We start from the raw sequence: 24380 nt of genomic DNA, 5'->3' as shown, positions 1-24380 counted from the left end.
TCTGGTTCCTAATCCTTCTGCCTTTTGCCTTAAAGTCCACATGTCTGAGATTACAAAAGCAGCACTGTCTTTCTTTCAGCTGGTGTATGTCTCATTTCTACTTGCATCGTTCATCCTCATCTTCTAGTTAGGGTTTTGGTTTTAATTTGGTCTGGAAATCTCTGCCTTTTAACTGGAAGTTTAGTCCATTTACATTTATTGTAATTACTATAATATACTTAGGATTATTCCTATAGTCTTTAATATTTTGTGCTATTTCTGTTTTTTTTTTGTAACATACTCTTTCCTATTTATTATCCTATTTTGTATTGCTTGAATTTCTTCTGACTCCATTTCCTCTCTCTATGCTTTCAGGATTCATATATTTTCTCCTTTTTATCCTTAAAATTTAACACGCCTACCTAAAGAGCAAAGCTTGTCAGTTCCATTCTTCTGCTCCCAAATAATACAAGGCTGACTCTAAAACAAAGAGTCATCCTGAGCAGGTTCCCAATAAAGTAAAAAAAGGGGAATCACTGTTTGCTAGGTGCCTACTATATGCCATATGTGCTTTATGCTCTGAGGTCATAATCTCATTAATCCTGTGGAAATCCTATCACATGGGGGCTATTAACCATATGTCCCTGGCCCTTCCCCATATTTGATGGTCTAACGGCTGAGGAAACCCAGGTTCACAGAGGTAAAATCACTTGTTTTCAACCTCAAACTCCACACCAGGACTCAGAGTCTGCTTCTCCTGAATCCAACACAGCGTCTCCATCACATCTACAGCCCTAAATGGAGGTGGGCTGTTGTGGGTTTCATGCCCACCTAGAGTGTAGAGTTCATTTGCTTAAACATGGCAGGTTCTCATTTGACAGGATTTTCTTTGAGAGCTGCCCTGTGTCAGGTGTTGTGCTAGACTGGGGGTCCAGCTGGGAGCAGGACAGACACAGGCCTGCCTTCCTAGAGCCCACAGTAATCATGCAGATGATGGCTTCATGGGGATGGTATAAGCAGGCTGTGTAGCGGCCTGACTGTGGGGGAGGCAGGCCTGGGGTTCCCTAAGGCACAGTTTGAAACACCCCAGAGCAAATGATCTCTGGGGCCATGGCAGGGTCATGTGGGTGTTGACACCTGTCCCACCCTGACATCTGGCCTAATGAAGATGTTGAAGTTCTGTCATACAGTGGAGGAGCCAGGACAGGAGCCTGGGGGAGAGCCACCCAGCTGCCCACGCCTCCAAGACCCCTCAGCCCTTCAGCCCCCATTTGCTGGGCTCACCCCACTTGTGCCAGGGCCAAGGATGCAGGCAGGATTCAGGCAGGGGACATGGTCCCTCAGTGGCTGCCTCCCAGCCTCCAATGGGCTCTTCCTCACCCTTGTACCCTGCAACTGGCCCTCTTCTGGGGACTTTCTATTTCAGTCATGGAAGTGACCATTATGAGAACTGGAAAAAAAAAAAAAGGCCCACTGTGTTTTGCTGGGGCTTTTTTTTTAATATTTATTTTTTAGTTTTCGGCGGACCCAACATCTTTGTTTGTATGTGGTGCTAAGGATGGAACCCGGGCTGCACGCATGCCAGGCGAGTGCGCTTCCGCTTGAGCCACATCCCAGCCCCCTGGCTGGGGCTTTTAAGAAAATAAATTGTCAAGAAATCCTTTATTAAGAATTTAACTGTGGGGGCTGGGGCTGTAGCTCAGCGGCAGAGTGCTTGCCTGGCATGTGTGAGGCACTGGATTTGATCCTCAGCACCACATAAAAATGAAACAAATAAAATAAAGACATGCTGTAAAAAAAATTTAACTGTGGTAGGAAAATGACTAAGTGGATTGTTCATCTTAATGCTATTAAGATAAATTGTTTCTATTTTTTATTTAAAATTTTTTAGTTGATGGGCCTTTCTTTTTTTCTTTATTTTTCCGTGGTGCTGAGGATGGAACCCAGTGCCTCACACCTGCTAGGCGCGCTCTACTTCTGAGCCACACGCAGCCCAATGTGTTTTGAATGTGATGAACCAATAACAAAAGTCTAGTAAAGCTTACTGGGTGTTTTTTTCTCCCCAAATTTTTACACTCAAAATTTAAATACATTGTTGTTTTCACTCTGTTTTTATGAGGACTTGGACTTCTTCTATTTCTTCCTAGTCCTGAGATAAGGGATTTATACCCCCTTCTTCATCAGGACTTCCCTGGTGGCCAGGACATGATTGGCAGCATTGCAGGGGCCAGTGTGGGTGCTGGACCGCCCCAGCTGCTCCCTCCCTCCCTCCGTCCCTCCTTCCTTCCTCCCACTTATAACCCCTGAGTTGCCTCCCTTGTGCTCCTGGGGACAAGCCCTCTCTTAGGTACCAGGTCCGGCCTGTTTCCCCTTGAGGAGCCCAGACAGGCATCTGACCTTGGCGCAAACAGCCACTCACCGAGGTCCAAGCAGAGGGTACGTGAGGGCTAAGTGCAGCCTGCTGCACCCAACCTCTGCCGGGTGCGGGTGCGTTGGAGGCTCAGCCGTGGGCAGGCACCTCCCTCCCAGGCATCTTCCCTGGCCCTGACCTCCCTGCCTCCAGCACCGAGGACAGCTCTCTCTCACCTCCTCCACTGCCTCTCCACCTGCAGCGTGTGGACAGAGGACTGTGTCTGCTCACCCACTGGCCTAGAGTGGTGCCTGGTACACAGTAGGTGCTCCATCAATGAGCCTGGGGCTGAGCTGGGTGCTGCAGGTGGACCCTGGGGGCTGGCCAGATCCAGAAGGAAGAGGCCCACGAGGCAGGTGCGCTGTGGCGGTGGCTGTGGAGGGTGAGGCCAGTCCCTGGGGCGGGCATATGGGGCAGAGGAGAGCATGCCCTTGAGGGTGGAGGAGCTGGGAGTGCTGGCCAAGTCCTGCTGCAGGATGGAGGCGGGACAGCTGGGGAAGGGAGTCCCCTGTGGGTGGAGGATGTGGCAACTGGCAGGGGCCACTGACAGGCCAGGAAGCTAGGAGGAAGCCCAGAGAATGTCCTGACAGGCCAGGGCTGTGAGGCACAGAGTGTCAGGACCCAGTTACACTCCTGTCATCAAGTCACCTGGGGCTTGGGACAGGTGTGCACTAGGAGGCATCAGGAATCGCTGGAGAAGTCGCTTCCGCAGCCAGCTGGCCGTGGTAATCACTGAGGATCCTGTGTTGGGTGGGAGAGCCTTCCTCTCCTGTGCCTCAGTTTCCTTATCTGCAAAATGGGGACAAGAAGGGGACCTACTCCTAGTGTTGCCCTGAGGATGGAATTCACCGAGGAAGCCAAGGTTTGCTTGGAGCAATGTTGGGGGCCACGTCGGCCCCTCCCTCCTCCTCCAGGGGCTGCAGGAATCTGATACTATTTTTCTGGATAAAGGACCCCAAGAGATGACTGGAGGCCTTGACTTCATTCATGGACAGAAGAACAGGGGTCTTGAGCCCCTCAGGACCTCAGTCTACTCAACGGAGAAGTGGGGGTGACATTCCTGCTACCTTCTCCTGGGGCTGCCGCTGGGCCGGGAGGCCAGATGGCTTTGCCAGATGGCAGGCCATTCTGCACATTCGTCAGTTTGACAGTTGCATTCTGGGCACCTGCAGTGTGTGGGCTCTGTGCTAGGTGCTGGGGTCAGTGGTAACTGAGATGGACACACAGTGACCACAGCTCAGGCCTTGGGATATGGCCAGAGCTCCCAGAGACTGGCGACTCTTGCTCACCAGCCCTCTCAGCTGCTGCCCTTCACCACGCCCTCTGCTATGTCACCCAGCACGTGCCAGACCCTCCTCTATTTTTTTGGTACCAGGGATTGAACCCAGGGTGCTCTATCACTGAGCCACACCCCCAGCCCTTTTTATACTTTATTTGGAAGGTCTCGTTAACCTTGAAATTGCCATCCTCCTGCCTCAGCCTCCCACTGGGATCATAGGCCTGTGTGGCCCTATGTGCGCTGGGTGGTATTTACAGGACTGTTCCTTTTGTGATGATCTTCTGAGAAGGACATTTAATGTCATGTTCTCTGTGTGTTATACAGAGATGAAAAGGTTAAGCGGGAACCCACAAATTAAGGGGGTCTCATTGACAAGTGTGGAAACTGGGGCTCAGATGACGAGGATTCCTGGGCCCTGGTCAGTGCTCCTGAGGGGACGCAGGAAACAGTTGGGATGGAAGCTGGAGAGGCTGCAGTGAGACAGGAAGTCCTGGGGGGGCAGCAGAGGGAGGCTGCTCCCTCCCACTCCACGACCTCCTGCAGGGAGCTGTCCTTGACCTCAGGAGGGGGCCCTTCTAGATCTCTCCCCTACCATTTTTTTCCTCCAGCAGGGAAATGTCCCTTCAGTCAAAAACTCCATATTCCCTGCTGCCTGAGGGGATCTTTCCTGAAAAGTGCTGAGCTAGCAGTGACTGCAGAGCCACTCAGTGCCTGCCACTCAGTGTCTGCCACAGCCCCGCAGGGTGGCTGCGTTCCTGTTCCTGAAGCCACACATCATGGCTCTCCAGCCTGGCTTCCCCACAGTGACTCCCGGGGGCACAGGGCAAGCCCAGCGGGCCACAGCTAGCTGGACAACTCTGGCCAAGTCATTCTGAGCCAGCTGGGCCTCCGTTTCCACATCTGTAAAATGGGAGAGCCGGCCCTGCCTAGGAGGCCCTCCCACCTAGGAGGCCCCCCACCAAGCACACTCCCATTCTCCAGGCAAAGGTGAGCAAATCCCAGGGGTGATTTTTTCTTCAGCTTCTATGACACATTTTGCATTTATTGTTTTTCCCTGATTACAAAAAGTATTAAAAGCTCTTACTGCAGGAAATTTAGAGACTAGAGAAAACATAAAGAAGAAATTAAACACCACTCCCCCTCATGATGCGAGTGCAGAGAGAAGGTGCTGTTGACATCCAGGGTGTCCCCAGTCTTTAAAGAAAGCATCGTTGAGGGTTGGGGTTGTGGCTCAGTGGTAGAGTGCTTGCCTCTCATGTGTGAGGCACTGGGTTCAATTCTCAGCACCACATATAAATAAATGATTAAAATAAAGGTGCACCAATAACTTAAGAAAAAAAATATACACACACACACACATATACATACACACACAGCATTGTTGATCTTAAATGAACTGGAGATGCTACTTGGATCCTTCCTTGCAAGCTCATAATTTCAGAATTGTGCTTTAGGCACCTGCTAACCTCCACCTTGGAGGCCTAGTGTGCTCCATGGTCAGCTGTACAGCAGTCCCCATGGCCGGGGACTGAGGCTGCTCTGGATGCCAGCTGCCAGGCTCCTTGACATGACTCTCTGAGATGACCTTCTTAGGTTGGGCCGGGTGGTTTCTTAGGAGGGAGCCTTCCTTGCCATCTGACCTCGTGGCAGACCCAGAAGGGACTGGGGTAGCCCGCAAAAGCCTCAGGTGGACCCAGGGGTACTTAGTGTAATTAAATACATGGCTATCCAGTGACCCAGCAATTCCCCCGGGACATATCCAGAGAAATTATCACTCAGCTCCCACAGGGGCCTGGTGAGGCTCCATGATGGGGAAGCTGGGGAGACGGGCAAGGGGGGCAGGTGCCCATCAAGGGGAACTCTGCCACAGTTGAGGTCACTGAGGGGACAGAATCAGCCACATGCAGGGTTCTAAGAAGCTCAGGCCCGGTAAAATAGCAAGACAAAGAAAGCGATATCTAACACAGCTCCCTTTGCATGAATTAAAAATACATTCACACAAAGCAACAAGGAGCTTTCGCAAGAGCACACCCGGTAGAAAGAATCAGGGGCAACACACTGAATGCTGGCCGAGGGCGAGGCCGAGGGGTGCCCACCAGGCCCACCTTGCACCTGGACCAGCCTGGGGCTGGGAGGTGGAGGCCAAGAGGATGGTCTCTTGGCCGCTGCCTTAGAAGGCTTCATCTCTGGAGGGTCTGGGCGTTTGAAGCCCCACCTCTCTCAAAAACCACTGGGGCCCAGGAACCGTTGCTGATTCAAAAACAACCCCCGCCCTGGTTCAGTCCCCAGCAGGAAAACATGAACTGTGAAATAAATCCTTCATTCTACATCTGGACACCACCTACCACCCCTCTTATGTGGCAGGAGGGCATTTTATCCCCCTCTGTCCCCAGGTGACAACCCCCAGAGTGAGGATAGGAACCTCCCTTGGGGTTCTTTGTCCCCAGGAGCTTGCTGAGGGCCTTGCTACCTGTACTGCACCCCAGGCCAGAAGCACATGGGAACAGGTGATGGGGACCTTTGAGCCTCCCCAGTTCTCCCAGGAGGGCCTCGTGGGAATCCCACCAACAGACGGTTCCAGGCTTCTGTCAAGGGCCAGGGCAAGAGCTCCTGAGCGCCCCTTCCTTTCACCACAAGCATCTGCTAAATGCCTATTGCGCACTAGGCTCTGTTCCAGGTGCTGGGGACACAGCAGGGAATAGCACGAGGTCCCTGTCCTCATGGAGGTGATGGTGCAGTTGAGGAACCAGGTGACAGCCAGGTAACCAGGCAACATGGGAGGCTCTGGAGGCTCTGGGATTCAGCCTGTCTCTTCAGAGGCTCTGGTGCCGGCTGGGGATGAGGGGGTGGACGTGCAGATGAGTAAGACGCAGGACTCAGGGTAGCCCTTCTCTGATCTTCCCTCTGACCCAGCAAGTCTACTTCTAAGAATTTATCCCAAGGGCAGAAGCCAGAGGGCCAGAGCCTACAGCAGGGCCTCTGACTGCAGCGTAGCTCAGGTCAACTGCAGCCTGGAGCTACGAAGGGCCTGGCCCTGCTCCCTGGTTCCTCCCTGGGACGGTTATCAATGGCTATTGTGTTCTAGTGCTTGTGTATCCTGTCATTTAGCGAGTCCCTCTTTAACGACAGGACGCCCATGCACTGGAATACGATACACTCATTTAAAATGACACCAGAGAATATTTAGTGCCACAGAGAAAGATACTCATGGTAATGCTACTAGTGCCAAAAGCCAGTTTCAGAAATAGTGATTCCATTTTTCTTTTCTTTCCTTCTTCTTTTTTTTCCTGGTTCTGGGGTTCTAACCCAGGGCTTCACATGTTAGGGAAGCACTCTGTCACTAAACTGCATCCCCAGACCTTTTTGTTTTGAGACAGGGTCTCCCTAATGCACCCAGGCCAGCCTTGAACTTGTGATCCAATTTATGAGCTGGGTTGGATGAGGGAGGCCTGTGTGGGGGCAGGAGACTGACCAAATGCCCTTAATACAGTGGTTCCCAGCCAGGGGTGGGAATACCTGGCAATGGCTGGAGAATTTCTGGAACTGAGGTCAGGGTGCTTTCGGAGTCGCTGAGAACACAGGTGTGCAACACTGCGCCCAGCTCAATTTTTTTCTTAAAAAAAAAAAAAAAAAAAGCAAATAGTCCCATGGTGACCTGCTGAGGCTGCTCATGGGACTCCCAGAGTGGCACTTGCCTGCCTGTGCAGTGCCACTGGCTGTTGTCTGTGTTCTTCTTTACTTAGGTGTATTTTCTAATTTTTCTAAATTAATAAATAAGTAAATACATTTACAGATGCACAGGAAAGAGCCAGAAAGGTATTAAGCCAAAGTGTAAGCAGAAGTTATTTATAGCTAGGTGGTGGGACTGCAGTGATTTTTTCTTTTAATTTTTCCATTTGGAAAAAAATAATACTTTGTAATTATCCTGCTCTGGAGATAGCACGCCCCTGCTGCTGTCTGGAAAGTGTCCTCTGGGGGAGGCCCAGTCCGGTGACCACTCACCAGCGCTCGTTCATGGTCTGGAGTCAGGTGTGAGAACCCGGAATGGAGATGAAGGCGTGTGGTTGCTATTCCTGTTCTCATCCTCTAACCACAGCTACCTCCATGGCTGCTTTACGATGTGCCTGGACGCAGCGGACCTGTGCGTGACTTATGCGTGAATAAACTCGTGTTCATGAGTGGCACTCAGCAGGTGTTTGTGGGACTGAGCTGCCCCTGGACTCTCCAAAGGAAATCCAGGGCAGGTTCTTCCAAAGGGACCCACTGTGGCCTTGGCTGCCATTGAAGTCTCAGGCTCAGCTGGCCCCATGGCCCCCAGGTCTGCTCCGGCTACTCTAGGGCGTCGACCATTTGCTTATTCTCTCTTCCCCTCTACAGTGTGAGATGCCAGGGAGGAGCCGGGCTTGGCCTGTGTGGGTCATCGCCTAGACCACGCTTGGCAGTCGGTGCTGTGGTATCTGTTGACTGTCACAGGAAGAAATGAAGGGGACGCACAGGACAGGGGACAAGGCAGGTGCCTGGTGCAGACTTTGGTCCTGTGAAGGAGACATGACTGCTCAGCTGAGGCTGTGCTGGCGGGATGGGGTGGGTTCACAAGATCAGCAGAAGGGGTGACTCTAACCTGTAACCTATGACCTGTTCCAGGAGGTGGCTGGTGAGGCCACCTGTCCTGAAAGAATTCCTCAGGAGCCGGGCTGGTGACGGGTCTCAGGTTTCTGGACCCTGGTTCTGCACCACAACCCACCAGGAAGGACTGTCTCCTCTTGTCCCTCAGCCTGGCTCTCCTAGACAGTCAGATGGGGGCTGCTGGTCCCTTCAGCATGGGAACCTTCTTCTCCCCCAATTTATTAGCTGAGTTGGATTAGGGAGGCCTGTGTGGGGGCAGGAGACTGATCAAATGCCCTTAATACAGTGGTTCCCAGCCAGGGGTGGAAATACCTGGCAATGGCTGGAGAATTTCTGGAACTGAGGTCAGGGTGCTACTGGCATCTAGTGGCCGGGGATGAACACCCTACAGTGCACAGGACAGCCCCTCCCCAGCCTCACAATAAAGGATGACCCGGACCCACGCGCGATTAGGCTGAGAAACCCCCGTCTCACGACAGCACTGCTCTGCGCCCCCGGCACCGTTTATGGCTTATCTTAATCAGAATCATAATTAATCGAATGGCAACAGCCCAATTCGGACGCCAACCACGTGCCCAACAGGGCGGGTTCTCCAGTTTGCACACCAACTCCAGGGGGTGGGTTCGCGAGCCTCGCACTGCACCCCAAACGACAAGAGGGAAGAACTTATATCCAGGACTGCTGGCGAGGCGCCAGAACCAACTGTAAATCTTTGACAAGTTTGTGGCCCTCAGGGCAGGGGCTCTCTCCTCTCTTTCTGGAGGAAGAAACTGGGGCTCCGCGTTAGGCCGCCTGGCCCCAACTCCCCCCGGGTGAGCCAGGCCCAGGGCTCGGTGTCCTATCTTGTGCGCGGGCACAGCCCCAGGAAAACCCACCTGGCCTTGGCCCCACCCCCAGCCAGCTCTAGTAAATGGGACGCAAACGACATCTCACGCCGGCACAGAGGTGGGCGTGCGGACTCCCGGATGTGAGGGAAGCCGAGACTGACCAGAGGGAAGAGGGGCTGTGGCCACTGCGCCTCCCCCAGCACCACCTGCGCCTCCTCCCCGACCGCCCAGCCTGACGGCGGCCGCCGGGCTCACCTGGATGCCGTTCTCCTGCAGGTTCAGGTAGCGCGTGTTGACGGGGATGCTGGCCGGGACCTCAGCCAGCTCTCTCCGCGTGCAGATCACCCTGCTGGCCTGGTTGCTGCAGGAGCAGGCCGCGGGGCAGGAGGTGGCCGGTGGGGAGCCCCCTCCAGCAGCGGATGTGATGGCCACGCCGCCCCCGCCGGCCCCCAGGGGTGGGGAGAAGAGCCAGAGGAAGAGCAGTGCCCCGTGGGGCCAGGACATCCTACCGGGCGGCAGCGGGGGGCACTGGGAGCCGCGGGCACACGCCATCCTCAATGCTCATGCTCCGCGCGGCCGCTGGGGGGCTGCGAGAGGGAAGACAGGAGAGATTCGGTCAGGGACAGGGTGGCCTGGGTCTCACCACCGCCCAGGCAGCTCCATCACTACCTCCCTTCCCAGGGCTCCGCACAAAGAGGCGGCGGGAGAGAGGCTGGCGGCAGGCCGCAGCTGCACCATCCTCCTTTCCATGTGGGGAGGCTTTCCACCCATTCTGAGGAAGGGAAAACTGAGGCTGGGAGAGAGGAGGGGCTTACCCAGGGTTACTCAGCCAGTAAATGGAAAACAGAAAGTTTTAGAAAGGTCACTGCATAGGTAGAGATGGAAAACGACCCCAACCCTGGGGCAGAGGTGGAGAGAGGTCGAGCCCGCAGTGTGGGTTAGGACCTGGCTCCCAGCATGGTACCTGCCAGGCCCCTGGGCAGTGTGTCCTGGCCCCTCTCTCTGTCCCTTCACCTCCCCTTGCAGGAATGTAAGCAACCTCGCAACCACGTGGCCGCCCCCATACACCTCCACCCCACCCCTGGGTGGCCCTCTCCTGCCCGGGTCCTGACCCCACAGCAGCTCAGGGGCCTGGGTCAGATCAGAACTGGAGGGAGAGGGAAGGTGTCCACCGCACTGACTGGGGGGACAGGTGGGGGCTGAGGGCTGGAGAGAGGTGGCTGGAGGCTCCAGTGGGGCCTGGGGTGGCAGCACAGCCGGAGGCCCCTGCAGCCCACCTGTGCCCTGAGATTGCAGGTGCTCCAGGCTGAGGCGAGCGTCTGTGGGACCTGTGCCAGCAGCTGCCGCAGGACAGTGCTGGGAGCGGTGGGCATGGGGACAGCCACCTGGGGACTCTGCGCCTGAGTTTCAGGAGGGGAGCTGGGTCGTCTGAGAAGTCCTGCTATACCTCCTCAATCTGCCCTCCCCTCATCTCCATAAGACCATGAGGGAGGGGCTCACAGGACAATAACAATGATGACAGGAATAGCCGTATCACGCCAAGCACGGGCCAGCCTGCCCATGCACCAAACTGCTCCCTGTTCCCTCAGCCTCATAATATCGGCAGGAGGAAGCTGTCCAGATGCCAAGTTTGCAGACAGGACCAAGTCACTGGGAGGGGAATGGATGTGGCCAGTGCAGGAGCCCTGGGACTTGCCCTCTGGCTTCCAACTCAGTGTCTCCGGATACATACGAATGCAGCCACGCAGCCAGCTGCCCCTACACAGCCCCCGAGAGCCACCAGAGCCGGGTGCAGGCCACCACAACGCCACCCACTCACACAGCAACGACAGGGCACGCCCTCACAGGCGGACCCTCAGATCTAGGGACGCAGGGCCACCTGGCACACGCAGGTGCGCGCACGGGCACACACACACACACACACACACACACACACAGGAGCACATCCACGCCTCCTTCTGCAGCGTCCAAAACCATTTACCCTGGATAACAATGCCTGTGTGTGCACGTGAGAAGGCAGGAGCTGGACAAGGCAGTGAGCCCAGGGGAGAGGTGGCTGTGCCCGTGGCCACCCTACCCGGGACTGTGTGCATGTGCGTGTGTGTGTGTGTGTGTGTGTGTGTGTGTGTGTGTCTGAGCCAGCACGTCTGTGTGAGAGCGCAGGGTCTTTGTTTCCCGCAGGTGACCAGGGAGGCCCATGCTCCCTGTCCTGGGTCCATTGTTCCCACCTTCCAAGATCTGGTAATGACCCAACCCACACCCTCCTCACCAAGGGGCTGGCACGGTGCAGGAGGGCCAGGGTTTGAGGCTGGGGGCCCCCCAAGGCCCGTGGGAGCCCACGGTACCCGCCAGGTCCTCTGGGCCTGCCGCTGCCTCGCATCTACCTCCGCATCTGTCGCCCGTCTCTCCCGCTGCCAGCCCGCATCCCCCCCAAGGCAGCTTCTGCAGAGGCTCAGCCTCCCTCCCCTCCTCTGCTTCGCCCTCCGCCATCTCTGTCCTTGCCTCCCTCCCCCCAACACTGACTGAGGGACACTCACCCTGGTGGCTTGGCTTCCGCTGGGCCTCTCTGTGCCCCAGGCCCCCCTGCACATGCCTCCAGCGGGCCGGGCGCTGCCTCCCCAGCTCTCCAGGGCTCCCTGCGAGGTGCTGCTGGGGGGGGCGCAGGGGCTTCTTGGGTCTCCCCGCGCCCCCCCCCTTGGCCTGTCGCCCTTCCCGCCCCTGGGGAGGGCTGTCCCTGGCCACTGCAGCAGTCCTCTGCCCCGTCCCCGCTCACAGCCTGGTCTCCTTCCACCCGGCTCCTGCCCCGGCTCCTCTCCCCACCGCAGCCTCCTTCCTCTGCACCCGCAGACCCAGCTCGGCTCCGCTCCCTGCCCGGCTCGGTCCCCTCCCGGCTCTGGCCCCCTCCTCAGGCTGCCCCGTCACTGTCTCGGCCCCCCTGGGACCGCCGGGGCCCCCTCTCTTTCTCCTCCATCTATCCCTGGCTCTGGCTGCACCCCAGCGCCCTCTCCTAGCAGGAGCCAGGCTCAGTGAGGTCTGTCTGTCTGTCTGTCTTGGTCTCTCTCCCGGCTGTCTCTCCCTCTTTCTCCGTGATTACAATTTCTAGTCACACGGCAGTGCAGAGCCAAGCTGTGCCTCGTCCCTCCTCTCCGCCCCCTCCCTCCTTCCTCCTCGCCTCTGCTCGGGGAGGGCCTCCTCCTCCTCACCCCCTCCCTGCTGCCAGGAGGCCTCCCCCTCCCCCGCTAATCAAAGGCTCCGTTATCTAATTAACCCATTGGTTCTGGGCAGCCGGGAAGGTCGGGAAGAGGGGGAGGAAGGTTGACGGCTGGGCTGCCAGGGGAGGGGGCTCGGACTGTGCCAAGCCGAGGAGCCTCGTGGCACTCAGACGGCCTCATGGCGGCAAAGCTGGGCTGGGCCGCGCTGATCCCCTGCCGCTTGGGCACCACCCTATCCCTGACCCAGCTCAGTACCTGGAACTCCCCAGGCCCGAAGCACACCACATGCCGTTTACTCCAACCCCCATCCTGATAGGCCAGTGAACCTGGGCCGGTGTCACCACCACCCAAGGGGGGCCAGCCCCTCTTCAACTGCCCCCACCCTGGACCTCAGCCACAGACTGACACCTGCCTGCGGGTACCCTTCTGCAGACGGGCAGGGCAGCCAAGTCCATTCACTTGATTTATCCATCGCCATCCAAAACTATTCCCAAAGCCCCTACTATGTGCCAGACATTGGTGGAGATGCCGGTGCAGGCCGCTCTCCCTGGGCTGAGGAGGTGACGGCAGCAGCGGCAGAGCCACTGGCTGAGGCAGGGCCTGGGTTTGAGTCCTGAAGCCGCTGCTTATTTGCTGTGTGGCCTCAGGGCAATGACTTCATTTTTCTGAGTTACAGTTTCCTGTGCTTCTAGAGGGATGATAAAAGTACCACCTCCTGGGCAGCTGGAGGGTAGAAGAGCCAATGCTGGATAAAGGGCTCTACATCCTGGCAGAGTCCACCACTTCTCAGCCCCACCCGCAGGCCAGCTCCCGGCCTGGACCCAGACGCTCACTCCTACTTGTGCCCCTCCTTGTCTGGGCCCCAAAGGCAGCCAGAGGGGTACTGTCATCATCCAAGTCGGGTCCTGCCCCTCTCTGCTCTGTACCCTCCCGTGGCCCCCAGCTCATGCACAGTAAGGACAAGGGCTTTTCCATGGTCTACAGACTGCTCCTCCGACCCCATCTCCTGCTTTGTCCCTGCTCACTCACTGACTAGAGCCACTCTGGCCTCTTAACTATTTCCTGGACAGGCTGTGCACACTGGCCGCAGGGCCCTTGCACTTGTTCTTCCCTCTACCTCAACACTGCTCCCAGCAGTCCACAGGGCTCTCCCTGCCTCCTCAGTCCCCTTGTCAGTGAGGCCCTCATGGCCAGGCTTTCCTACATCAGATGGCACCTGAACTGTCAGAAGCCTGTGTTACTTTTCTGCATGAGGCTTGCTGCCATCTGACCTCTTGTACTCCCATGCACTTGAATGGAACCTGGGGTGGGACCTGCATCTGCTTTGTTCCAGGACCTATGACAGGGGCTCAGCCAACAAAAGGTGAAGGGGTGGATGAACATGCCACCAGTGCTGTTGTCCCAGTCTCCCCAGTGACCCCACATGCCCTCCCACACTCAGGCAGGGACACCGGCTGGCCATGTCCAGGCCTGGAAACCTGGACACATTCCTGGAGCTGTACACCCCAGGCCCACCAGCCCTGATGTCCCCTAACCCCAATGTCCCCTCCCACCCCGGGTGGCCTGCTCGGCAGAGGGGCACTTCCCACGCACAGCCTTCAGCTTGTCCCTGGCTTCCCTCCTGGCTGTGGTGCTGCCCAGCTGGCTGGCCGGGTCCCACATGCTGCCCCAGGTCCCCAGCACAGTTCTGTGCATCCTACTAAACGCCCAGGCCTGGGGGAAAGCTGAAACTCTGCCCCAAACCCAGAGGAAGCGAGTGTGAGCTGTGCCCTGTGCGGCTGTGTGCAGAGCCCCGAGGCCCACACAGAGGGGCAGCACTGACCACTGCTCGGAGCACTGCCAAAGCCACACCTGTGCACGCCTGCGGCTGGTACCTGCTCCCCGAGAACCAGCACCACCGAGAGATGGTAGTGTCCCCACACTCCTGGCACTGGCCAGGCGCCAATGGGCTGCTTCTATCCCCCTTTCACAGATAGGGCAGTCGGGGCCCAGAGAGGCCCAGCCACTTGCCAAGCAGAGCTAGAAAGGGGCTGCCCAGGTGGGCCTCATCAGAGGCCAGGGGGCCCAGAGGCCCACAAGCTTGTTGAGAAGGCAGCAGTCGTCCCTGTGGAGGTGGTGGCAGGGCGGGGCAGGCCAGGCCACAGGCCTGATGGGCAAGAGCTGCCCGTAGGCCACTGCACAGGGGCCACCTGTGCCTGATGCCCCACACCAGGCGCCCTGACTCCCCTCACTGTGAGGGAAGCTTCTGCTGGGTGCCATGGGCTGTGCTCCCCTCCTGGGGAGGCTAGTGCCTGTGCCCACCACAGACGGGGTACAGGGGTACAGGCTCAGAGCCGGGCCAGCCACCACTGCCTCCAGCCACCCAGATCTCTGGTGTGAGAATAGGCTGAGATGCAGGGCAGAGGCCCAGGAGAGGAAGAGTGGGACATCAGAGGCGGGGACACACACAGGCAGAGGCACAGGAGGGGCCAGTGACAAGGACCAGCCACAGGGACAAGGCCAGGAGGCAGGGCATGGAGGCCCCGGGCGCTGGAGGGGAGGTGCAAGGCAGCACCAGCTTCGAGTCCTTCCCAACCCAAGCTCTGAGAGATCTCGGGCACTGTGCCTGAGAGGATTTAGGCAGATGGCAGATCGGAAACTCGGGAGCCCAGGGGAGGCGGGGTGAGGAGAAAAGGGAGGCAGGAAGCATTCCTGTCAGGCACACTCATTTTTCTGGGTAAGTTCAGAAGGTGAGAGAAAAGATAGGAAATTGCCATCATAGCACGAGGAATGGAGGTTAGAGCTAAGGAAGAACTTTCCAACTGTGAGCGACTGGGATGGAAGTGGAGCCTGCAGCCAGGAGGGTGCAGAGGCATCAAAGTCTGGGAAGCCTGTCATGTGGGAAGGCCAGGAGGGCCTAAGGCAGAGGGGGCAGGGAGGGCCAGAGCAGGCTTGTCCTTCTGAGTCAGTCTGAATGCTTTCAAAACAAAAGCAGCTGTGCAGCCCAAGAATGGAGCATCCCCTAAGTTTTGAGAGACAAGAGCCCTGAGGACGGGGCTGGCCCCTGGAGCTGCTGCAGAGGAAGCAGGGTGGGGGCTCAGGGAGCCTCTGCCCACCCAGTCCCGGCACTGGGCAGCAGGCTCCTGACTCGCTCAGCCCTGGGGGCAGGTGCTGGGGGGCAGGTGACTTGCTTGGGCAGGAGGTCGTGGCCATCCACATTCCCTCCTGGGGGTCTCTGCCTGCACCGACTCTGCTCAGAGGTGCTCCTGGGTCCACGTGGCTCCCGCGCCTCCTGGTCTGTTCTCTGCCTGGCCGAGAGAGAGGTTTCTCTGAGCCTGAGTCTCAACCCCTTGCATTGCTTCCTTATCTGACACTCAGCACCTTGTTGTCTGTCCGCCACTAGAAGGGCTCCGAGGGCAGGGGCTTGGTCTGAGTGCCCACTGCTTGCCCAGGGCCTGGAGCAGCGCCTGGCCGCCTGGAGCCTCGTCCACACTTGCTGAATGAAGGAAGGAGTGAGCTCTCTGCTGGCACCTGTGTCTTGGGGGAATCTGGATCCAGAGGGAGAGCTGTCCAGGCCCCGGAGAGGGCGCACATGGTGGAAGCCTGGAATGCACCTTGGAGTCCAGTTCACTTACGAAGATGGCAGCCATGGGGGTTGGGGCCACCTTCCTCCTTCACCACGTTGGGCCTGGGGTGGGGGTCAGTGAAAGGGAGGGGCAGCATCTGCTGCCCCTCCGAGCAGAGAAGCCGGAGGCCAGCAAGGAGCCTGGTCAAGGAAAGGGGAAAGGTGAGGCCCTGGCGGGGGTGGGGGGAGGGCAGCAGAGGAGAGAAAGAAGGAAAGATGGGGCGGAACACCAGGAAGCACAGGGGTGAAGGAGGGGAGGAGCCAGGCTCTAAGGACCTGGAGTCAGATCCTTAAAGCCAGGACGGAGAGGAGGCTGGAGCAGCCCTAGGCCCGTCTTGCTCACAGGAACTGAGCCCTCCATGCCAGCAGCAGGTGGGTGATACTAGCCTGCCTCCTGCCTGTCCAGGCCCTGGCTAGGTGACACAGGTGCCCCTCTGCCTATCTGGCTCCCTCTGCTCCCCTGACAGGAGACGCCTGGCTGCATGGGGCATATCAAGGGGACTCATGCCAGCCTGGGTCCTCAGTGAGACAGGATGGGGTGTCTGGCAGGTGGGGAAGAAAGGTGACTGAGGAGCGATCTGTGATGGTGTGATGATGTAAATGCCAGTGGTTATGTGTGTTAGGGACCACCTGGTAGGCAGTGTGGTTCTAACCCCTGGGGAGGCTGATTCCAGTCCAGCTTGGAGCTCTTGGGTCTGAATTCCCAAAACAGTGCCCATTCCGCCCCATGGCCCTGCCTAGGGGTCTTGCAGGAGCCCTAGGACTCTCAGAGAAGCCATGGAAATCACAGCTCCCGAGAATCCCAACATCACTGAGAGTGACACCAAGAGCCTGGCTGCTGGCCTCTGTGGACGCAGACTGCATCCAGACCAGCCAGTAATACACAGGGAGGAGCCACAGCAGTCCAGTTGACAGAAGGGCACATGGTGGCCAGGCCAGTTATCCTGGAATCCAGGGGCACCCGCAACTAGATAGGCCTGAGCTTTCAGGCCCCTGGATGCTGATGGGGAAGGGTGGCCCACACCCTGGACTGAACCTACCTGGGAGAGAACTGGGACCAGGCCTGCACTGGTGGGTGTTGAAGGTGTCCGCGGCTGAGGCTGTGGCGGGGGTGTGAGGGGGAGCCTGCAGGGGCACCATCCAAGCCAACCCTGGTCTCCCTGAGTTTCTCTCAGGGTTGTGCAAAACTGTTTCATGTTTTAAAAGGGCACTATTGAGAGCAACAGCGGGTAGACAGCAGCTGGAACTGGAGTGACGCTCAGTACCGACGTGCGTCCAGATCACCTGGAACTGCTGACAGGCAGATTCTGAGCAGGTGCTCCGGCCAGGCCAAGGTTCTGCCATGCTCAGGGATGCTGGCCACGAGCAAGAAGTGGGACGCTGGGGGTCTCTCAGGGTCACCATGCACTCACATTCCACTTTCGGAAGAAGAATGATCATCCCCTCCCTGTCCCAGCTCTGTGGAGGGGTCTGACTCAGGGTAGGCTGGGTCTGCCTCAAATGCCACCATTACTAGTCACAAAATTTTGGAAAAGAGACATCACCCCTAGGGCCCCTTAGCTCATCTGTGAGTGGGGAAGGTCCAGTGTCTGTGAGGAGAGGGACTTAACACCCGGCACAGGGAACGCAGGTGACAAAACTATTCCATGACCATCAAGTCCCTGTCTGAGGCAGGCTGGAGGTGGGAAGGGCGCTGGGTGGGAAACTGGGTTACACTCTGACTCTCCACTTCTCATATCCCCTTCCCTCTCTCTCGCCATCTTGCAGCCTGAGGATGATGATACCCAGCTCCCTGGGGATTCAAGGGCACATGTACAGCCCAGGGTCTTAAATGACAGCTACATTCAAAGTTGTCATTGATTCTTCCTGGATCAGAAGAACAAATCTTTCCCCATTCCATGACGCTCCCCGCTCCTCCCATATACAAATCCGTCGTGTCTGGCCAGATCCAAACCACCTGGCTGCCGGTAGACACTCACAGAATCACGTCTGAGGTCTTTGCTCTTCCTCATGAACAAGACCCTACACGTGCCATGTTGGGAAGGGCCATGCTCCACTAGCAGAAGCAGTGTCCTCACTCTCTCTGCAGAGGAGGTGAGCCCCTGAGGTACACAACTATTGATGTCTTTTGAAAAGTCCAACCTCCTACCATCTACCGCTGTCAGCAATGTCGTTATCACTTATTAACAATCCTAATTTCCAACTGGTGGGCCCAATGCACCAGATTGGTCTCACCTCTGTGCCTCAATTTCTCTTGTGTAAACTGGCCTCAGAGTAGGAGGCCGTCTGTAAAAGAGGCTGGTGCTTGGGTTTGAACTCCCAGTTCTGCCCCTTCTAGCTGTGTGATCTTGGGCATGGGTCTTGCCCCTCTGTGCCTAGGTTCCCTCCCCCACCTGTCACACTGGAGGTGACTGTGCCTCTCTTGCAGGGTCCCCAAAAGGAATTGGTGGAGGAGTCTTAGCACAGGGCCTGGCTTACAGTAAGCTGTCAGTACACGTTAGCTGCTGCCATCGCTGCCTCCAGCTCTGCACTGAGGGTTCGAGGCACAAGGAGGGTGAAGCTCCTGCACCTCCCCAGGGCTCCCTCCCCAGTGGGGCTGGGGCTGGTGCGGCTTTTGGGTCTTGTTCCAGTGTTTGGAATAGTTACAGAGCTCTGGGTCTAAGCTCAGCTGTGGGTTGAGGCAGGTTGTGGTTCTGAGGTTGCTGCTGTGCTGTCCTCAGAGCCACTTTGCTCTCTTCCTGTGTGGCCTTCCACTAGGACCCCAGATACTACCAGATACCAGAACCCCCACCCCTTCTCACTCTTAGCTGCCCACTGGGAATGTGTGTCGCCCTGTGTGCACAAGATTCCCATGGCCATCTCCCACGATGGCCTCCTGTCTGGCCCTGACTGCAGGGTCTTTGCCAGCCCATCTCCCAGGTCTGCGCAGCCCCTCTGCCTCTGCCTGCCATGACAACAGTCACAAGTGGGTTTCCAGGCAACAAGGGGCATCTTGCCACTCTTCTTACTCTCCTGCCACCCTCTGTCTGGCAAAGCCACCCCTGCCTCAGGGACCAGGAAGGGAAGAGAAAGGTGGAAGGGAAGAGAAAGGTGGAAGGTCCATCCCTAAACCCAGAGATGATGGCGTTTCCTGCAGCTGCCAGAGAGGAAATAAGATGTGCTCCCTCCCCCACCAAGGTGACGCACCTGAGTGCTATTATGACACCAAGGGGAACCTGTTGTCTGCACCCTGACCTGGAGATGGGACAAGCGAGGCCCTCCGTCTCCTGGATCAGAGACCCAGGCCTGTAACTGCCGCTTGTTGTAAGGACCATGCCCCATGTCCTCTAGGACAGGCCCAACTCTCTCCTGCCCCTGGCCAAAGGTGCAGCTGGCCCCCATCACATAGGGAAACCCAGCCCTGCCCCTGGTCTGCCACCTGACACGCTGGAGACCAGAATGTGGGATCTGTGGTTCACTCTTGTCCCAGCCAGTAGAGGACAGGCTGCCACCACCGTGATGGCTTCATGCAAGGCTGACCCTAGGGCATGGAGAGTGATTGGCAGTTTCAACCAGACCCTGGCCCTGGAGAACTAGAGTGTGCTCTGAACCTGGTACTCAGGAACCAGCCTGCCCAGATAAGGGACTCTTCCTGCTCTTGGCATGAGGGACACAGGCCCAGACGAGGGAGGTTTACTATTAGAGGAGGAGGATAGAGGACAGGAGGGGAGACAGAGTCCCTGGCAAAGGAAGCAAGGGGAGGAGAGTTGAAGGGGTGATGGGGCAAACAGAGAGCCAGCGAGAGGAAGAGAGAAAATAGCAGGGTGAAAACTCAGCTGACTCTGAGCCATGTGGAGGTGAGACCGATGATGAGGCAGGTAGAAGGAGAGGAGGGACAGTGGCCCTAAGCACCTGAGCACAGCCCCTGGGACCCAGGAGTAAGAACTTCTCAACAGAAGCTGGCAAACTAGATCTTCACACGAACTCGCTATTTTTTTAAAAAGATGTTGGCCATGAATTGAGCATTTTGAAAGCACTAGGGGAAAATGGGACCTGTGGTTCACAGGCTCCTGGGGAAGCAGTGGGGTAGACAGGCTGGTGGGAAGGCCACAGCGGGGAGGGAGAGGGGGAGGAGGCAGGTCTCCCAGCTGAGGAGGGAGGCACTGGGGCTGTAAGGAGGGATGGGTGTGGAGGAGGGCTGCCAGCAGCAGGCAGGCCAGGTGACCAGCATGGGGAGGAGAGGACCTAGCAGGAAACTGGAGTGGGGGCTCTAGAAGAGGTCTAGGCTCTCAGGAGGAGGCACCCCTGCCTGCAGATCTGCTGCTCCATGTGGGCCCCTATAGTGCTGGCGCCTGCGCAGCCCAGGCTCTGCCTCCAAGCTGAGCCTCGTCAGTGGCCCTCTGATATTGAGGTCTTACTCCCACTGTCCCATAGGACAGTGGGGAGGTCTTGGGGAGCCCTCAGATGCTGGAAGCCTTCTCCTGTCTCTGTGGGATTAGGGTGAGCGCTGGGACTCACTGAGCGTCCCCCCAGGCTGTGCTCCAGGTGTGGTCATGGTGTGCGGTTCTGCAAAGGCACTAACAGCATGTGAGGCCACATCTCCAGAGTTTCAGGGCCACCTCCATGCCTCTCATTTGTGTCTGTGAGGCCACCAGAGGATGGTGTCCGTGTGCAACGCCTCTGCCTTTGTCTTCTCCTTCAGGTCTGTGTAGGAGGGAATGTGTGTCGCCCTGTGTGCACAAGATTCCGGGCCTGGGACTGCTGCCCTTCTCCCCTGGCCTGGCTAACTCTGGCCACCACAGTCTCATTTGTCACAGGGTCTCTGTGATTCCACTGATTTCACATCTGGGCCTCAGGCTGCTGTGAATGGCTATGTGCATGTGCACGTGGGCATCTGCCTATACACACCCCTGTCTTTCTCACACACTCCTGTCCTCAGCCCTGGCTGGTGTGGGGTCCCCTCTTGCTCTGGTGGGGCATGCTCTCTGGCTCCTCACAGCATGGTGGTCTGCACCAGTCTCCCTGAGTCTGTGGCTCCCCATGGCTCTGCTTGCTCTCTGTGTGGGAATGGTGGTGTTCCTGTGTCTCCCTGACTCTCCCTTTCTTTTGGAAATCAAGTGAGTAACTGTGTATGTCTGATTCCATGGTGATGCACCTAGTCTGTGTCTGTGCGGGAGGCTGGCCCTTCTCCCTCCCAACCTGAGCGTCTCTCCCACCTCTAGGCCTTCACTCCCTTCCTCCTTTCTGCGTGTGCATTTCAACAGTGAGGTGATTGGGATGAGAGAAGACCAGGAAAGAGCAGGCGGAGGGTGGGACAGGGAAGAGGAAGCTGAGACTGGCAGATTTGAAGAATGCAGGAGACTGGAGATGCTACAGGAAGAGGAGGCGCAGATCCTAGCCATGGTCCTGGGGGCAGTTTTAAGGGGGGAGAGGATGCTGCCGGCTGCCTGGACCAGGAGGGAAGCCTACTCTGGCTACTCCCAGCTGCCACTGGAGCCGAGTTCCTGTCTGGCGGCTGCGCGGCCCGGACTTGGGATGTGAGGCGCATAGCAATGGGGCGCTGCGGAGGGAGGTGCCGACTGCAGCTCCCAGCTGGGGAGGGGCGGAGGGGGCGAGGGGCAGCCCCAAGGCGGCTTCTCCTCCCCCCAGCTGGGCTCTCCCCGGGGAATTCCCCACCCTAGAGAAAGTGGCCGAGGCTGTAGGCGCAGGCGGGAGAGCAGGGGTGGGAGTGCCAGGAGAGGCCGGGGAGAGGAGGGCAGAGGGCGCTGGGCCAGGGGCACCTCCGGCATGGGGGTTTGGAGCCCTGGAGAGAGACTGGTGTGTCCTCTGGACTGAGAGGAGGAGCCCACAGAAGCGGCTGCGATAAGCTGGGAGGAACCCTAGACAGAGCCTGGGCCTCAGGGCCCTGGGATTGATGGGAAGTTGGAAGATGAGGAACTAGGAGGTTCCAGAGGGGAGCATCCCAGGATCTGTGGAGGGGGCCCAGGATTGGGGGACGTTGTAGGGTGTGGAGGCAAACATAGAGGGGTCTCTGAGTGAAGGAGGTTCACAGAAGGAGGCCTCAGAAAGAGCTGGGTCTGAGAAGAAAGAGGCTGGGGTGTTCTGCAGAAGGCAGGAGGCTGGGGTCTTGGGCAGAGGCGGGGCGGGGGGGGGAGGCTAGGAGATGGCTAAGGTGCATCACCTCCGGAGGAGGTCAAAGGACAGGAGGCCGGTGGAGAGGGTCGAGATGGGGTGAGAGGATCTCGAGGGGAAGGGCCTAGAAGAACAGGTGTGAGGGTGGGGAGACTGGGGAGAAGGCAGTGAATGGGGGACGGGGAGGTCCCCCAAGAGGAGAGGGCCAAGGAAGGTGGGAGAGAGGCAGTGGTCCCAGAGAGACACGCGTGGAGGATAGAGGACTGAGGCAGAATGGGGTCAAGAAAGGGGGGTCCTGGGAAGAGGGAGGGGCAGGGGGCTCCACTGTCCACTAGGAGGGGTTGGGTGACCCGGGAGGGAGAAGGGCTGAAGCCTGGGGAGGGGATTGTCTCACTCCCCAGTCACCCCCTCCGTCTTTCCCATTTTCACTTCCCAAACTCCCCGGTTCTCTCTGGTTGCTACGGCAACCGCTCCTGCCAGGCGCGGTCACCAAGGAAACCCCGTGCCCGCCTCTCCCCCCTCCCCATCACTGGCATGCCCCCCCAAGCAGCAGCGGTGTGGAGGGTGGGAGGGGCAACGGGGGGGGGGAGAAAGACCCGGACTCCTGCCCCAGAAAGGGGGGCCCAGACCTACGCCCGGCGAGCACCCCCACCCTAAGCCGACATCCTCCACCACGGCCGGGTGCGCAGCGACCGCGGGACGTACCCCCCAGCCGTCCCTGGGCAATAGTGGCCCCCCAACTCAGAACTTGTGGCCCAAGGACCCCCACCCAACAGTCTTCCCCTCCAGCTTCGGCTTCCACCAGGCCCCGCCCACTGTCCTCTGCGGTCCCCCCATCCCAGAGGAGGCCTAAGACCACGGTCCCCCATTAGAGAATGCCCCCACCCCCGTCCCCAATCAGTGCCCCTCGGAGGCTACTCACAGCGAGGAAAGGGGCTCCTTCCGAGAGGCAGCATGCCATGCCCGTGGGGGGGACCCCCCCAGTGGGGCTCAGGATCGGGGTGCGAGGCCGCTGCGGGAGGCGCGGGGGGCGGGGCTGCGGCCGGGCCGGGGTCGCGCCCCCTCCCCGGCTCCTGCGTGGGGAGGGGGCTTCCGCAGCTGCCGCGGGCTTCGGGCCTCTCCGCCGCCTCGCCGCCCTCCTCGCCCGGCCCGTGCCCTCGCCCGCCGGCCCGCCGCGCGGCTTCCTTCTCGCCTTCCTTCCCTTCCTTCTTTCTTTCCTTGCTTCCTTCCTTGCAGCCTTCCTTCCTTCCTCCTTCCCTCCTCGGCCCGCGGGCGCCGCTCTCCCCCCACCCACCCCCCCCAGGCCCCGGCCCCGGCCCCGGCCCCCGCCTCGGACGGTGCGGCAGCGACCGAGAGCAGCCGAGAGCGGCGGAGACGGGAGCGGAATACTGATGATGGTGGGGAGCGGGAGGGCGGGCGGGAGGGAGGGAGCGAGGCGCCCGGGAACGGGAGGAGGGGGAGAGGAGGGAGGGCAGAGAGGAGGGAGGGAGAGGGAAGAGGGGAAGGAAGGGGGAGGGGGAGGGAGGGAGAGGACGGCGAGGGAGAGGAGGAGGACTAGGAGAAGGGGAGAGGGGGTGCAGGACGAGGGGCAGGAAGGGGAGCGGGGGTGGCGGTGGAGAAGGAAGGAGAGAAGGGAGAGAGGAGGTGGAGGAAAGAGGGGAGGAGGGAGAAGGGGAGAGAAGAGGGAGAGAAAGAAAGAGAAGAGGAGAGAGGCCGGAAGAGATGGAGAGAAAGGAGGGAGGGAAGCAGGTGGAGAAGGAAGTCAGGAAGCCAGGAAGCCTGGGCTCCCGATCACCTTCCTAAACCTCCCAGGGATGAGGGATGAACGGGGCAATGGAAGGAGGGGAGGGCCGGTGGTGTAGAAGTGGGTCAAAGAGGGGAGGGGGCAGGGCGGGGGGGGGGAAGGAGAGAGCAGTGGTTGGGGCAGTGGTCAGGACCAGGCCAGGGCTGGGAAGGAGGAGGAAAGGAGGGAGAGGAAGGGAGGGGAGAGGCGGGGAAGGACAGGGGAAAAGAAGGAGGCAAAGCTCCAGGGGGAATTGGGTTGGGGGGCAGGCTTGGGTGCAGGGGGCAGGTGGAGGAAAAAGGATGGGGCTGGGGTAAGTGCTGTCGCAGAGAGCCAGAGGGAAGCTGGCAGGACAAAGAGGGTAGGAAGGAACCAAGCTGGAGAGAGATGAGAGGAAGGAAAGTAGAAGGCAGGACCAGTGGGGTGGTGGTAGGACCTTGGGTGGGAGGACAGCTGGGAGCTAGAGCAGTGGAGGCCCAGGACAGGAGGGAGGGCCTGGGGAGTGGACAGCAGGGGGCAGGGGCAGGGGCAGGGCATTTCTGGAATCCT

General features: G+C 58.5%; 1 protein-coding gene across 1 annotated transcript in view; it reads right to left on the bottom strand.

Annotated features, from left to right (window-relative positions):
• The window catches only part of Lrrc4b (leucine rich repeat containing 4B), a 32749-nt gene extending 9688 nt beyond the window's left edge, over window positions 1–23061 (bottom strand). The window contains exons 1-2 of the mRNA XM_026406377.2: window positions 22971–23061; window positions 9377–9708 (exon numbers count right to left, since the gene is read on the bottom strand). Coding sequence (XP_026262162.1) covers window positions 9377–9673 — 297 coding nt within the window. The 5' untranslated portion in view covers window positions 9674–9708; window positions 22971–23061. The remainder of the gene's footprint in view (window positions 1–9376; window positions 9709–22970) is intronic.
• Between the last annotated feature and the right edge of the window lie 1319 nt (window positions 23062–24380).

This window comes from Urocitellus parryii, chromosome 15 (genome assembly GCF_045843805.1).
Source record: "Urocitellus parryii isolate mUroPar1 chromosome 15, mUroPar1.hap1, whole genome shotgun sequence".
NCBI classification, from domain to species: Eukaryota; Metazoa; Chordata; class Mammalia; order Rodentia; family Sciuridae; genus Urocitellus; species Urocitellus parryii.
Note: the sequence above shows the minus strand (reverse complement) of the source record. Positions and strands in the feature narration are given on the sequence as shown.